The 13,982-nt window shown below is 46.9% G+C and overlaps 1 protein-coding gene across 3 annotated transcripts in view; it reads left to right on the top strand.

Annotated features, from left to right (window-relative positions):
• Jazf1 (JAZF zinc finger 1) overlaps positions 1-13,982 on the top strand; it is a 301,532-nt gene that overhangs the window by 284,578 nt on the left and 2,972 nt on the right. For all 3 annotated transcript variants that reach the window (XM_041640365.1, XM_041640366.1, XM_041640367.1), the window contains exon 4: positions 7,994-8,163. In XM_041640365.1, coding sequence (XP_041496299.1) covers positions 7,994-8,163 — 170 coding nt within the window. The remainder of the gene's footprint in view (positions 1-7,993; positions 8,164-13,982) is intronic.

Genomic DNA, 13,982 nt, shown 5'->3' with positions numbered 1-13,982 from the left:
GTCCTTGCCTGAGTGTGATAGTACAAGCCTATACTACCAGCACCCAGGGAATGAAGGCAAGAGGATCCCAAGCTCAAAGCCAGCCTGCACTACCTAGTAATATCTTATCTCAAACAAATAACAACAAAAAGCAAAAACAAACTTAAAAAAAAACAGCCATTTTCATATTAAAAATTCGGGCAACAATGATGTGAAATAAGGTGTTGGGTGTTTCTGTTATAAGTGGCGCACGCCTTTAATCCCAGCACTCGGGAGGCAGAGGCAGGCGGATCTCTGTGAGTTCGAGACCAGCCTGGTCTACAGAGCTAGTTCCAGGACAGGCTCCAAAGTCACAGAGAAACCCTGTCTCGAAAAACCAAAAAAAAAAAAAAAAAAAAAAAAAAAAAGAAGTTGGCAAGTGAAGTTTTTTGGTTTTGTTGTTTTTGTAAAAATTGTATGGGGGTCAGGAGTGGAGGTTGGGGCTACAGGGATGGTTTCCTGGTTACGGATACATACTGCCCTTGCAGAGGACCTGAGTTCTATTCCTAGCGCCCACACTGGAAAGCTCACAACTGCCTGTAACCCTTTAGATCTCAACACATGACAAGCCAGACATCTCCACAAAAACCTGTTACCTGAGCTCTAAGAGGGGTCAAAACAGGATGGTTGCTAGGGAGGGGAAGTGACATCCCATAATGAGCTGAACCTGGGAGCAAGGAGGTGAGATTTTCCAGGAGCAGCGCATGGTCCCAGAGGAGGCACTGGTGTTCCTCGTCATCCTCCCCAGCTGGAGTCGAGTGTTGCTTCACCTACAATGAAGTGGGTTGTTGCTGATGAACTAATTAGTGGTAGACCCATGGTGGGCAGCGGGGTGTCCTGCTGATATGTTTGCTGGAACCTGACACCCAGCAGGGTCTGAATTTGCTGATACCGCAGTTACCACTGCTGCGTGAATATTCATGACCTGCACTGTAAAACCGTGGCACATCGGGTATCTGGAAAGGCTGGCTTATTTTTGTCCAGATGTCACTATTATGTTTAGAACTACAGAGGATGACTGGGGCTTTCTATGGTGATAAAGGGCTCCGCAAAGGGAAGCAAGACCTGAGAGTGGAGGAGAAAGGACAAGATTAGAAATGGCCCTCGCTGGCCCATGAGCACAAATGGCAGAAACAACTGGGCTTGTGCACAGTGACAAGGGTCTGCCCGGATGGCGGCTGTGGACAGGTGTGTGGCATGGGGGACCACCTTGACATTTTTCATGGGATTCACATAACCGATGTCTTAGAAAACCTTTGCTGAGTGCCTGTGGGAGTTTCTGGGCTGTCCTGTGGAATATGACTGCTAGCCCAGCGCCCTCTCTACTAGCTCTCCTATCTCCCTAACTGGAAATGCTGCAGGAGCAACCGCGGCCCAGAAGCCCTCGTTCTCTCCCTCCAACTCCCAACCAAGGCCCAGAAGCCCTCGTTCTCTCTCCCAACTCCTGCCCTGCCTATCCTGGGCCCCTGTGGTGTGGATTGTGAAACTGGGGGATAGAAGGGTGGAAAATTCAACCCAAGTAGATCAGAGCTGCTTTGTTTTCTGTGCAACGTAGCAGGTTACGTTATGTTTCTTGTGGCAGCATTAATCGCCATCATGGTCACTGCTGAACTCTTGTCTAAGACCCTCAAGTTCAAAGAAGTGGCGCTTGCCTGGGCTCACATGACTTCAGCCTGGCCCCACAGCCTGGACCCAGGCTGCACCGGAGATGGGAGTAGCAAACACTGTCCCCTGCCACTGCTGAGTCAAGGCTGGCAAGGCCTGGCTTCCTGTGGGCTGCCTCCTGACCTTCCTTTGTTTATGTGGTAGACGATGATGGGAGGCCATGTTCATCGAGTGTGTAATATACTTAGAGCACATTACCCCATGCCCCTCTCCCCTTCCTCCTTTTGCTTGTTCCTGAACTGACTTGTTTCGTCTTGTTTTGTTTGGTTTTTGAGACTGGGTCTCACGGTGTAGCCCTGGATGCTTGGCACTCACCATGTAGATCAGGCTGGCCTCGAACTCACAGAGATCCATCAACCTCTGCCTCCTGAGTGCTGGGATTGAAGGCATGAGCCACCATGCCCAGCCTCTGAGCTGGCTTTTCTAAAAGCATTATATGTTATATGTGAGTGATTTGTTTTACATTGCCATCCATTTACTACCTGTAAGCCCTCCTGGGCTGGGTGTGCTGCTGACGTTAGTTCTAATCTTCAAGCTGCAGAGAAGAAATATGTACCACTTTCGTGGAAAATCAAAGCCAAGTAGCTTGTCCCTCAGCTAACAAAAGCCAACAAGCGTACCCCACTCTGACGACTGTTGAGTCTAGAAACTAACTGAATACAAACAGGTCCATCTTATACATCACTCTCTTGTCCCAGACAAGATGATGAGTATTGTGCTGTCCCCTTAGGTCGCTGTGGGGCAGCAGTGGCTAGGGTTCTACATCCGTCTGCCCAGTCCGGGCCTGCAGTGCCGCTTAGTTCGTCACTCCGCCTTTGACAGGGAAGTATCCTATGTCATGACAGCCCTGCCTGTCTGCTCTGTCTGTGGCCCATGTGGTTTCCAGCGCCTCTCATCCCACCCCTCTCAAGGTCCGGTTCCTTTTGATCCAGTTTAGTTTGAAAGTTTTATCTTCTACTGGGCTTCGTTAAGGGGCTTCCCCACCTCCTCCCCCAAGTTGTAAATGCTGAGTGCTTCTTGGTGTTCAGGTGAACAAATTAGCCCAATTAGATGGGCAAATTAGTCATTTTTATTTTCTGAAGTCCTGCCTTTCCAGATCACATTTACAGCTCTCTGACCAGCAGTTTAACGGACACCCGCATGTGGCCTTTTATGCAATGCCCGGTTAGAAATAGCCGTAGGGAAAAAATGTAAAAAAAAGAAACAGCCTTAGAGATTTGCTCAGGACAGACTGGGAAAGTGGCCGGGTGATGCCCCAGTCATCTGGGGCAAGCATTTCTAAGCTCGCTCTTTTCTTTTAGGTGCTGGTGGGTGGGTGTTATCATCAAGTATAGTGGGACTAACTAAAACCCACTTTTAATTCCCAAGCCTCATTCTAGTAAAATCTATTTCCTCTGCACCTTACCCTCTACCACCGCATACTCTACCAGAGCTGCTAGCAGGCACCCCAAGAGAAAGACTGTCTTGTACCTGAATAAGCGATGAAGAGCCAGCAAACGCGGACCTGAAGGGAGCTGGGGAGCTGTAGGCCTTAGGAAACGCTGAAGGGACTGTGGCACCCTTCATAGCGAATAGAGACACAGACTCACAGGAACTCCACAGGGCTCAGCTTCCTCCCAGGATTACATGAGATAAAGCATGGAGCTCACGTGAAACATAGTAGGCACTCAATAAACGAGAAGTCCCCTCCTTCCCGGACCCTTTCAACTTTCCGCCTCAGATGATGGCGTCCTCGGCTGCTGGCTCGGCTGCTCTTCAAACAGTCTTATTAATGCCTATTAAAATGAAACCCAATAAAAGTGCCAATATTTGGTGTTGAAATAATTGATGTCGCAGAGTGAGCCTATGAAGCTCCTAGGCAAGCCCCTGGTGCAATTTAGCTTCACACCTGGGGGATGAATTGCACAACTGTAATTGCTACTATATAATTCTTATTAATGTTGTGCTATAATTCCTATTTATTCCACGGGGCTTGTAAATGCATTAGGACTTGTCAACATATTATTTTACACTGTTTATGATCTGTAGAATTATGTCCTTCGGGGTTGTATTGTGCAGAAGTGAAAAGTCAGTGGCTTTGGGCCTCCCTCATTAGAAGGGTAGAATGGGGCACTGTTGAAGTGGTTCTCCGTCCCGGCTGTCCTGAAGCCAGAAAATCCACTTCTGAATTCAGTTCCAGGCAAGGTCTCCTTCATCTTTAGGAAAATAAAAGGATCCATCTTCATTCTGAGTGGCCATTCAACAAGTCAGGTCTGCTGGGAAATGTGTATTCAGAAGGCAGGCGAGATAGGTGAGAAAGGAATGTGTTCTCTACCAGAAGCCAGAGCTGCACCTTGGAACTCTTGGCATTTCTGCCCTCCTTGCTCCCCGGCTTGGGGCCTCCACCCGTCAGTTCCATAATAGCCTCTATGCGTGTGTCCCCTCTTAAGGGCAGGTCTATAACAGCCTTTACAGGCTAAAGATCCAACATGTGCCCCCTCTTAAGGGCAGATCCCTAAAATGCATGAAGCTCAGTTCCCTCCCAGAGCTGTTCAATTTTCTAGACTAGGAAAACAGAAAACCAAGGGATGGAGTTCTACCCTTCAGCATGTCAGGATCAGGTGTGTATATTACTGAGAAGGGTTTGTCATTGTTGACTATCTGTGCTGGGACCTGTGAAGTGACTAGTGTCTCCTTCCTCAATCTCAAAGGGCCAAGGAACTTTCTATGCTCCTCCCTACTATTTCCTGTGTCTTTCTATATGTGTTGGGTCCTCTCAAACCCCCCATGGCTAATTTTAGTCAGCTAGTAGCTAGCTCTGCCAATATCAAGGTAAACTTTATTGGCAGTCTCTAGAGTGTCAGAGTGCAATGAAAATATCCCATAACATTTCTCCATTTCTGTCTAAATAAAAAGGGGGTTTTAACTCTAACACAGTAAGACTATATACAATAAGAACAATTATCAAGTAAGAATTACATTCATAATGTCCAGTCTGTTTGCTTTTACAAATTCAGAAACAATGCTCCATTATCTATCCTATCTTGGTGAGTCCAAAGTTTTGTACCTAATTCACTTTCTCTCCTAACTTGTATTACCAACTCAAAATATTTTAGACTTCAAAACATTTTCTTTTTTTTATACAAATGAAATATTACTACAACCACCAATTAACTTCTTTACTTAATATGAAGTGTTTTGTTGTAGTTTTTAAAAATAATTTATTTTAACTTCATTTTATGTGCATTGGTGTAAAGGTGTCAGCTCCCAGGGAGCTAAAGCTACAGGCAGTTGTGAGCTGCTATGGTGGGTGCTGGGAATCGAACCTGGATCCTCTGGAAGAACAGCCAGTGCTCTTAACCGTTGAGCCATCTCTCCAGCCCTCAAAACATTTTCTTAAACAATTTAATCACTTATGTCTCTCAACTTTATACACTTTATACCTCTTTTGTGAGTTTCTTTTATGAATTTGGCAAATAAGTAAACTGTAAAACTATAATTATTTATTCTTCAACACCACCAGAGGTCCAAGAAAGATAAAATATTACATGAGTAAACAGGAAGTACAAAGCAAATAACTTCCAAAAGTATAGAAATGACAGAGACATCTGGCTGCCTGGACAGTTACCAAAGTTTCCTCTGTAACATTGGGGCATCCATGTTCAGTCTATAGGCCTAGACTATCTGACAGACATTTGTGTAAAGCAGGAATTTTTGAAGGACTGTCCAATCTTGTCTTGGCAAAGTTTGGCAGTAACCTTCTTTTGTGTCCTGCTTGTCCAATTTGGACAGCATACTGTCAGCAGTTGAGGCAAGGGCAGCTTCTCTTAGATGCCCATCATCTTTTTTTGAAGTAGATTGGTGATGCCAGAAGCAGATATGTCTCACTGTCATGAAAAACCTTATATTATTAAAACACTTTAAATGCTTTAATCTATAAATCTCTGAAGTATTTGAAGACCATCTGTATGTATGTATATATATATATATGTATAAAATATATCTGTTTGACTTCAAAAACATACCTAATATGGCCACAAATTTGGTTGTTAGATGACTAACTACCTAACCTGTATGTATGTATGGTTTATTTATTTATTTTTTAATTAATTAATTAATTTATTAAAGATTTCTGCCTCCTCCCCGCCACCGCCTCCCATTTCCCGCCCCCTCCCCCAATCAAGTCCCCCTCCCTCGTCAGCCTGAAGAGCAATCAGGGTTCCCTGCCCTGTGGGAAGTCCAAGGACCACCCACCTCCATCCAGGTCTGGTAAGGTGAGCATCCAAACTGCCTAGGCTCCCACAAAGCCAGTACGTGCAGTAGGATCAAAAACCCATTGCCATTGTTCTTGAGTTCTCAGTAGTCCTCATTGTCCGCTATGTTCAGCGAGTCCGGTTTTATCCCAGGCTTTTTCAGACCCAGGCCAGCTGGCCTTGGTGAGTTCCCGATAGAACATCCCCATTGTCTCAGTGTGTGGGTGCACCCCTCACGGTCCTGAGTTCCTTGCTCATGCTCTCTCTCCTTCTGCTTCTGATTTGGACCTTGAGATTTCTGTCCGGTGCTCCAATGTGGGTCTCTGTCTCTGTCTCATTTCATCGCCTGATGAAGGTTAATATTCAGGAGGATGCCTATATGTTTTTCTTTGGGTTCTCCTTCTTATTTAGCTTCTCTAGGATCACGAATTATAGGCTCAATGTCCTTTATTTATGGCTAGAAACCAAATATGAGTGAGTACATCCCATGTTCCTCTTTTTGGGTCTGGCTTACCTCACTCAGGAGAGTGTTTTCTATTTCCATCCATTTGTATGCAAAATTCAAGAAGTCCTTGTTTTTTACTGCTGAGTAGTACTCTAATATGTATATATTCCACACTTTCTTCATCCATTCTTCCATTGAAGGGCATCTAGGTTGTTTCCAGGTTCTGGCTATTACAAACAATGCTGCTATGAACATAGTTGAGCATATACTTTTGTTGTATGATAGGGCATCTCTCAAGGCAGGATTTCTCTTGTTATTTTGAAACTTGTCCTGGAACTCGCTCTGTAGACCAGGCTGGCCTCAAACTCACAAAGATCAGCCTGTCTCTGCCTCCCAAGTGCTGGGATTAAAGTCATGTGCCACCATCGCCCGCCTTAACCTGTATTTCTTAATTATCCTAAATAGTTTGTAATAATACATTTCAAGAATTATAAATTTACATTAGATTGTTAAATGGGCTGCATAGGTACAATACCTTAAGTTAGAGTAGAAAGATATATACAGTATAACAAAAATAACCTTAAATTTATATCAATATACAAAAATCCATACTAATGTAAAATATTTAAGACTAGTAGTTGCATTTTTTAGTTTAAAAGTAGTTTCAATAATCTTCTCTTTTATCCTATCATTTCTGTATACCCTCTTTTCAGAAAGAGATCCTTGAATCCAACCTCCTTTGTTTAGTTTTTTTTTTCTGATCCTGTCCAGTAACAACTTGCAACTAACCCCCCCTAAACATAAGAAACATCGATAACCCACAGAATGACCAAGAAAACACCCACCACCCCACTTCTTGGGAATGTGGACTTCATGTTCTCTAGACTTCTTCCTATTGTCTGGGGGCAACAGCATCTTTAGGGGACCCTGAGAAAACTGAGATAATGGTCAAGTCCTAGGAGAGCTAGCTGCATTCTTTTTTGTTTAGTCTCTATGTGGTGGGAAAGTGTAGGGCTTATCTGAAGTCTTGGCTGGAGCAGTCTGTGAGGCTGGATCATCTCAGTTAGCAGCTTTGAAGCTGTTCTGGATGCAGAATTTTGAGGAAACTGCAACAGAGGCATTCTGAGAGGCTGGATCGCCTAGGCTACTTGTCTTCATTGGTGTCTGGTCTTTTTATTTTGAAAACACACAAACCTTTAAAGGTAATCTACGTATCTGTATTAACACAAGTATGGAATATGCGGTGTGTTCAAATCAGTATAATAAAAAGCTGAATGGCCAATAGCTAGGCAGGTAGTATAGGCAGGACTTCTGGGCAGAGAGAACTCTGGGAAAAAGAAAGGCAGAATTGCCAGCAAGATGCATGATAGGAAGCAGGATGGGAGGAAGAGATAACAAGCCACACAGCAGAACATAGATTAAATAACGTGGGTTAAGTTATAAGAACTAGTTAGAAACAAGCCTAAGCTAAGGCTGAGCTTTCCTAACTAGTAATACGTCTTCATGTGGTTATTTGTGAGCTGGCGGCCCAAAGAAAAATCCAGCTACACTGGTCCTCCTGTCCTGCAGTTGAGGCAGATTGTGGGGAGGAGACAACTTCTGACAGCCCTTGCACGTTTCTTCTGCTCCACAGGCAGCGAGTATGACGAGGAGGAGGTGGACTATGAGGAGTCAGACAGCGATGAGTCCTGGACCACAGAGAGTGCCATCAGCTCCGAAGCAATCCTCAGCTCCATGTGCATGAATGGAGGAGAAGAAAAGCCTTTTGCCTGCCCAGTTCCCGGATGTAAAAAGCGCTACAAGGTAAAGGAAAGACCTCTTCACTTGGTGTAAGTGCCTGGCAGGGGATCATGTGTGGGCCAGCTGCCCCTTCACAGTTCTAGAGAGTCTGCCAGTGGGCCAAGCATAGACACCACCTCTCCTGTGCCCAGTGCCCTCTGCTGAACACTGGCTGCCATTCTGGATGATTGGCAGGGCTCTTTTGACTTGTGTGGGAGATTAAAGTCAAAGAGATCTTGTGTAGGCAGCCTCTGGTTTCGATCCTCTTATTAGAACCTGTCTGAAAGTCCGATGCAGGAGCTGGAGTGTGCGTGGTAGCAATTGGGGCTTAGCATGCAGGAGGAACTACTCTCCTTCCAGCGCCATGGCAACAGGGCATGGACTGGGGCAGCCTACTTATTTGTCAAACCCTCTGTCCGCGGACAGATTTCCAGGTGGCCAGGGCTGGAAAAGCCCAAGCCGGTTTACAGGGCCTTCTGGAAAACAGGGCAGGGTGTTTGCCTTCCAGCTGGGCAGTTCTCGCTCCTCTCCCCCTCCCCATAAAAGATCAGGGAAGAAAATGCTTTGATTTCCCCTCCCTTCAGCTTCTGCCCTGTCCACCTGCTGGGTCCCTAACAGTCCTAACACTAGGTGACTTGGGTAGCTGGTGGCACTAACTTTTCTACCGAGAAAACTAGGGACAAAACAGTAAAGAAATCAACAAGGCAAAAGAGCTGCAGGAAGTTCCCACAGGTGTTAGCAGCTCTTTAAAGTTAGCTGTGGCAGAAATGGAACACTCCCAAGCATGCCTGGTAGGCTCAGCAGCACACTAACTCACCCGTCTGCACACACTGTTTCTAAAGGCTCGAAAACTGGGTAGCATGAGCTCTTCTCGTACTGCCCCTTAAATACCTGAACTCAACGGAACAATTCATTCTCAGTAGTTTAAGCTGTTATTGGAGAAGCAGGAACCAGGAGGGCATCACAAGGGCAAGTGGCCACTCAGTCACCTGAGCACTGTTGGTCCAGATGGCCTTCATTAACAAACATCCAAGCCCTAGGACAGAGATGGGAGTCCTCTGGACTCCTGAAGGGCCGCCCAGGCCAGGGCAGGACACATCACAGAGCACGGGTGTGCAGATTCTCTAGCAAAGCTTAGAGGCACAGAGAAAAGGGGGCCTTGAACAGTCATAGCACGGTACCCTAAAGGGCAAAGGGAGGTTGGGGAACCACAGAGGGCAGCTCTCTCTGCAGAGAGTTTTCCTCCTGTTTCACAGGCACAGCCAGACAGGGGATGGCATGGTTGTTCTGCCCATGCTGGACCCATTCTCACGACATCAACTGCTCCTCCTCTCGCTGCCCCCTCTCCAGAGTCTGAAAACCGCGTAAGCAGAGCCTTGCACATCGAGCTTGCACTGAGGGACCACAGAAAATGAGGAGGAAATACACGCTGGTCCTTGTTCATAATCCGTACCCCAGGCATTTCTTCTTTTTAGGTTTCCTGCAGTTTCTTCCTTTAGTTATCTACACCTGGGTTGACAGGGGCCCTGAATGTTCTTTCCTTTTATGGTCAAGGGCACACTCAGAGAAGCTCTGTTGCAGGGACTGACGGCTTTGGGTACCATTAACGGACAGCTGACCCGGGTGGGATTGGAGGCCCGCATGTCTGTGAGAGATGTGTTTCCATTTCTGAGCCAGAATGCCAAGTGACAATCCACCAGAGTGGAGACACCGGCCCCTCCTCCCAACGAGATGCTGAGCTCCCCTTCCGGCTGCAGCACAGCGCAGCTGTTGTGCTCAAATTCTTCATCTTCACTGCGCACTTATCGGCACTGGTGCTGGCAAGAAGGTAGCAACTTTCCAGTATGCCCTGGAGTCAGGCAGAATCCACAAGGCTTATTTATTCCCAAGAGCAGTCAGACTTTAATTTCACACTGCAATCGGCGGGAGTTTCTGACAGGTGTCCTCCTACTCTGCTCAGGTGTAGCTCTCCTCCCTCCATCTAAGCCCCTAGACTTCACATGAAAGGTCCCTTAACAGGACGGCCTGGTGCTTGCATCTACCTTCACCTAGGGTGCACTTTCTAGAGGATCGAAAATACCTCCCACCCCAATAACTGTAATAGGACAGGCTAAAGGCGAACAGCAAACGTAACATGTTTCATACATGTGCACATAGGAAACAGCAAGGAATGAGTAAGCAGTTGTTGCTGAATATTTGTTTACACAGAGTGAATGTGTGTCACCATGACTGGTTTAATAAAGAGCTGAATGGCCAATAGCTTGGCAGGAGAGGATAGGCAGGACTTCCAGCAGAGAGAGGACTCAGGATGAATCTAGGCTTGCAAGAGATGTCAGCGAGACACTGAAGAAGTCAGATACATTGAGCAGAGGAGAGGTAAAAAGCCGTGTGGCAAAACAGATTAACACAGGTTAATTTAAATTGTAAGAGCTAGGTGGGGAAAGCCTAAGCTAAGGCCAAGCTTTCATAATAGTAAATTTCCCTGTTATTATTTGTTACTGTTATTATCTGGCGGTCACCAAGAGACTCAGGCAAGGAAGACATCTACAGTAGTTTTCAGAGATGGCTTCGAGTCTCAGCTTGTGCCATCTTCCAACAATGAACAATAATCTTTAGAGAGAAGGCAAAGGCCACACATGAGCAGTACACAGGGTCAGTAAAGTATTGCTTACAGATTCTCTGCTACCATCCGCAGGGCACTAAGTGTCTCACTGACTTCAGTGGTTGACCTGGTTCCCCAAGAGAAAGCAGGATGCAGAGGGAGAGAAGAAAGCTTTCAGCCCTGCAGTCTTGGCAGAGACAGGCTCTGTGGAATTTTCTGGGCCCCCGTACTTTCCTATCTCAGGCTCCCATGCTCACTCTAGATTGGTCTCTCACTTCCCTTAGTGCCCTGAATGTATCAACTACTACTACAGCCCTCCGAGGCGCCCAGCATGGGCCCCAGCTGTGGCAAATTACCTCAGAACTAAGTAAAGCCTAACACCCAGAGAAGAGGGCACATGGCTCTCGGCACTCTGATACCTCAGCATGTCATGGTAACATGGTTTGCTTTTTTTTTGTTTGATTCCAAACCTCTCAGTGCTTCCCGCCAAGAGTACTGACCCCTCCCCTACTCTGTGCAGCTTCCACTGTTCTGCTTTGGAGCCAAAGAGCAGAGTCCCGTACCCCACCGCACCCCAACCTCACCCATGGAGAAAGCGTAAGAGCAAGGCCAAGTGCTCTGTTTCCCCTTTGATGAGTGGACACTCCATGCATGAGGGTTAAATGCTGTGACTTAAGAAAAGTGAACAAGTTCCTCCATAGTGTCCCTGACCTGAGAATGCAGCAGACAGACCAGCATAAGCAATGAGTCTGTTGTGGGGTTGGGGTGTTCCCCACAAGGGGGCTCAAATGGATCCAGTCCCCTTTGGATCCAGATGTGACAGGAGCTCGGCAGTAACAGCCAGAGCCTTCACTATGCTCCATTAAGTTCCTAGTTTTCCTTTTAGAAATGTACCCTAGATTGAGACTATGACTCGGTATGTAACACTTGCCTAATATGTGCAACAGCCCCACAAGAAATCTTTCCTAACATCTCTTAAAATGCAGGTACTAATTTAGGAAATATTAAGCTTCTAACAGTAGGGGAAAGGATGAAATTCTGCCCACAGAATTCTAGTCTCCACAAGGAAGGGATCTCGTAAGGTAACACTGGCTGTGAAGAGGCGACGTGTTTGATAGACATACAGCAAAATACCGAGCCCGCTCTGATGCAAGCAGGGCCCCTGTGCCACCATAGTCCCTTGGTGCCTTTTCCACAGGGGCATATGCGCTGAGCACGTGAACCATGGAGTGGCGTGCCTTTGCCTGACTAGCTCAGTGTGTGGAGGCAGATGCGCGTTGCTCTTCTGCGCTGCCTCAGGGCTGTGGAGAATCCCCACCGCTGCTCCAGATGGTTTCCCTTCAGCCCCACTCTCCTCAGCTGTTCTCTCACTTCTCCTCCTCCCCCAACTCCCCAAGAACCCTTAACACTTCCTCTACCTAGAACATGAAGGAACTCAAGGAACTGAACCTCAGTTTTCCTATCCGGCATCTCACATACTAGATACATTGGGGCTGAAGTACTGACAACAAAGATCAAACAGGACGGAAGGCCCAGTTCAGCATCTGCCTCGGGCCTCCTAGGGACTAGATGTTTTGGAATAGCCTGTAGTTTTTTGTACTGACCAACCTTGTCTGTTAAGGACTGTAGATCCCAATGGTAAAATCCAAATTTCCCCCAAACCTAAGCCCTTTCCTAGGCCCCTGTATCGTCTGCCTTTTCCTCGCTAGCCCAGGGTCAAGACTATTAGGAGTCTCAGCCCTTAACAGTAGGAAGAAGTGCCAAAGCCGTCAGCTGTGTGTTTGAACTAAGCAGCTCCTAAGGAAATAAGGAAATGCAGACTAGACAACTACCATACCTGACTCCCTTCCAGTTCCTGAAGGCAGGTCATTCTCTGTGTGTGACTTCCTCACCTAACGTGCGACCTGTTCATGCAGCAGCATCAAGCATCCAGTGTTAACTTTCAGAAATTGCTATGGATGAACTTTCTAGCCCTTTCGAAATTTAGCCCCCTCATCTCTGTTCAGAGTCCAGAGGATCTGAGCATCTTGTATTTCCGAGAACAAAATGGCATCACAAATTTGAGTGACTGGTAGCGACTCTTCTCACCTTGTCATTATATTGCTTATACATGAACGACCAGGTGGAGGAAATCTTTCAGAGAACCTGGAGCTGGGGCTGGAGACCACACAGCAATTAAGAATACTTCCTGTTCTTCTTGAAGACCTGAGGTTCCTGGTGCCCACACCAGGCAGCTCACAAGTACCTGGGACTCCGTGTGGCATAAACGAACACATACAATAAATATAGAACACAAAAACGAAACAGAATCAGGACTAGAGGTGATGGCTCAGTGAGGGCCTTGTGTTTGTGTTTGCATCCTAGCACCCATCACACGGGCACAGCCAGGAAAGAGCAACTGCTGAGGCTTGCCAGCTGCCGTCCTAGCTCCAGGCTGAGACTGGTAAAGCAGAGCGGTCCTAGACCTGGCCTCTGCGTCCGCACAGGCACGCATACACACACACCTACTGTGTGAGGCTTCCCACTGGCACCTGGGTGATCACAGCAGCTAGGGTGCAAGCCAGCATCTTCAAGCTGCCCAAGAAATAGCATGCTCCCAAATGTGTAGCCGCAAAGCCTGCTGGATTCATGTCCCACCCCTGGTGAAGCATGTTTGGGTTCATGGGGGCAAGCTTTGTATGTCTTTCTTCAAGTCTTCCCTAGCCTAACTAGGTATAAAAACTCAAGCCCAGATGGAGTTAGTTACCTAAGCCACAACGTGGCTGCAGTTACTCTGCCTTTTGCTTCTTCTGCCTTAACAAGGTCTGCGTGGTAGTGGGCATAGGGAATCTTGTATGTGTTTAACCCATTGTGCTGACAAGTTTAGCTCAACTTGACACAGGTGACAGTCACCTGAGAGGAGGGAGCCTCCAGAACATCTAGCTGTGGGCCAGGATGAAGAGCAATTTCTTAGAGACAGGGGGAGGGCCCAACCCATTGTGGGTGGGGCCATTCCTGGGCTGGTAGTCCTGGGTTCTATAGAAAAACAGGCTGAACAAGCCAGTCAGTAGCACCCTTTCATGGGCTCTGCATCAGCTCCTGCGTCCAGGTTCCTGCCCTCACTGCTTTTGGTGATGAACTGTTAAACAGAACTAAGAATGAATAAACCCTTTCCTTCCCCAAGCTGCTTTCAGTCATGGTGTTTCATCATACAGAAGTAACCCTAAGACACCACCTTCCAACACGGCCCATAGAAGAGACA

The sequence above is a fragment of the Microtus oregoni genome, unplaced genomic scaffold (genome assembly GCF_018167655.1).
Source record: "Microtus oregoni isolate MIOR12 unplaced genomic scaffold, Mior012 000062F_ref0000492, whole genome shotgun sequence".
NCBI classification, from domain to species: Eukaryota; Metazoa; Chordata; class Mammalia; order Rodentia; family Cricetidae; genus Microtus; species Microtus oregoni.
The sequence above is the reverse complement of the archived record's forward strand: the minus strand, read 5'-3'. Positions and strand labels throughout refer to the sequence as shown.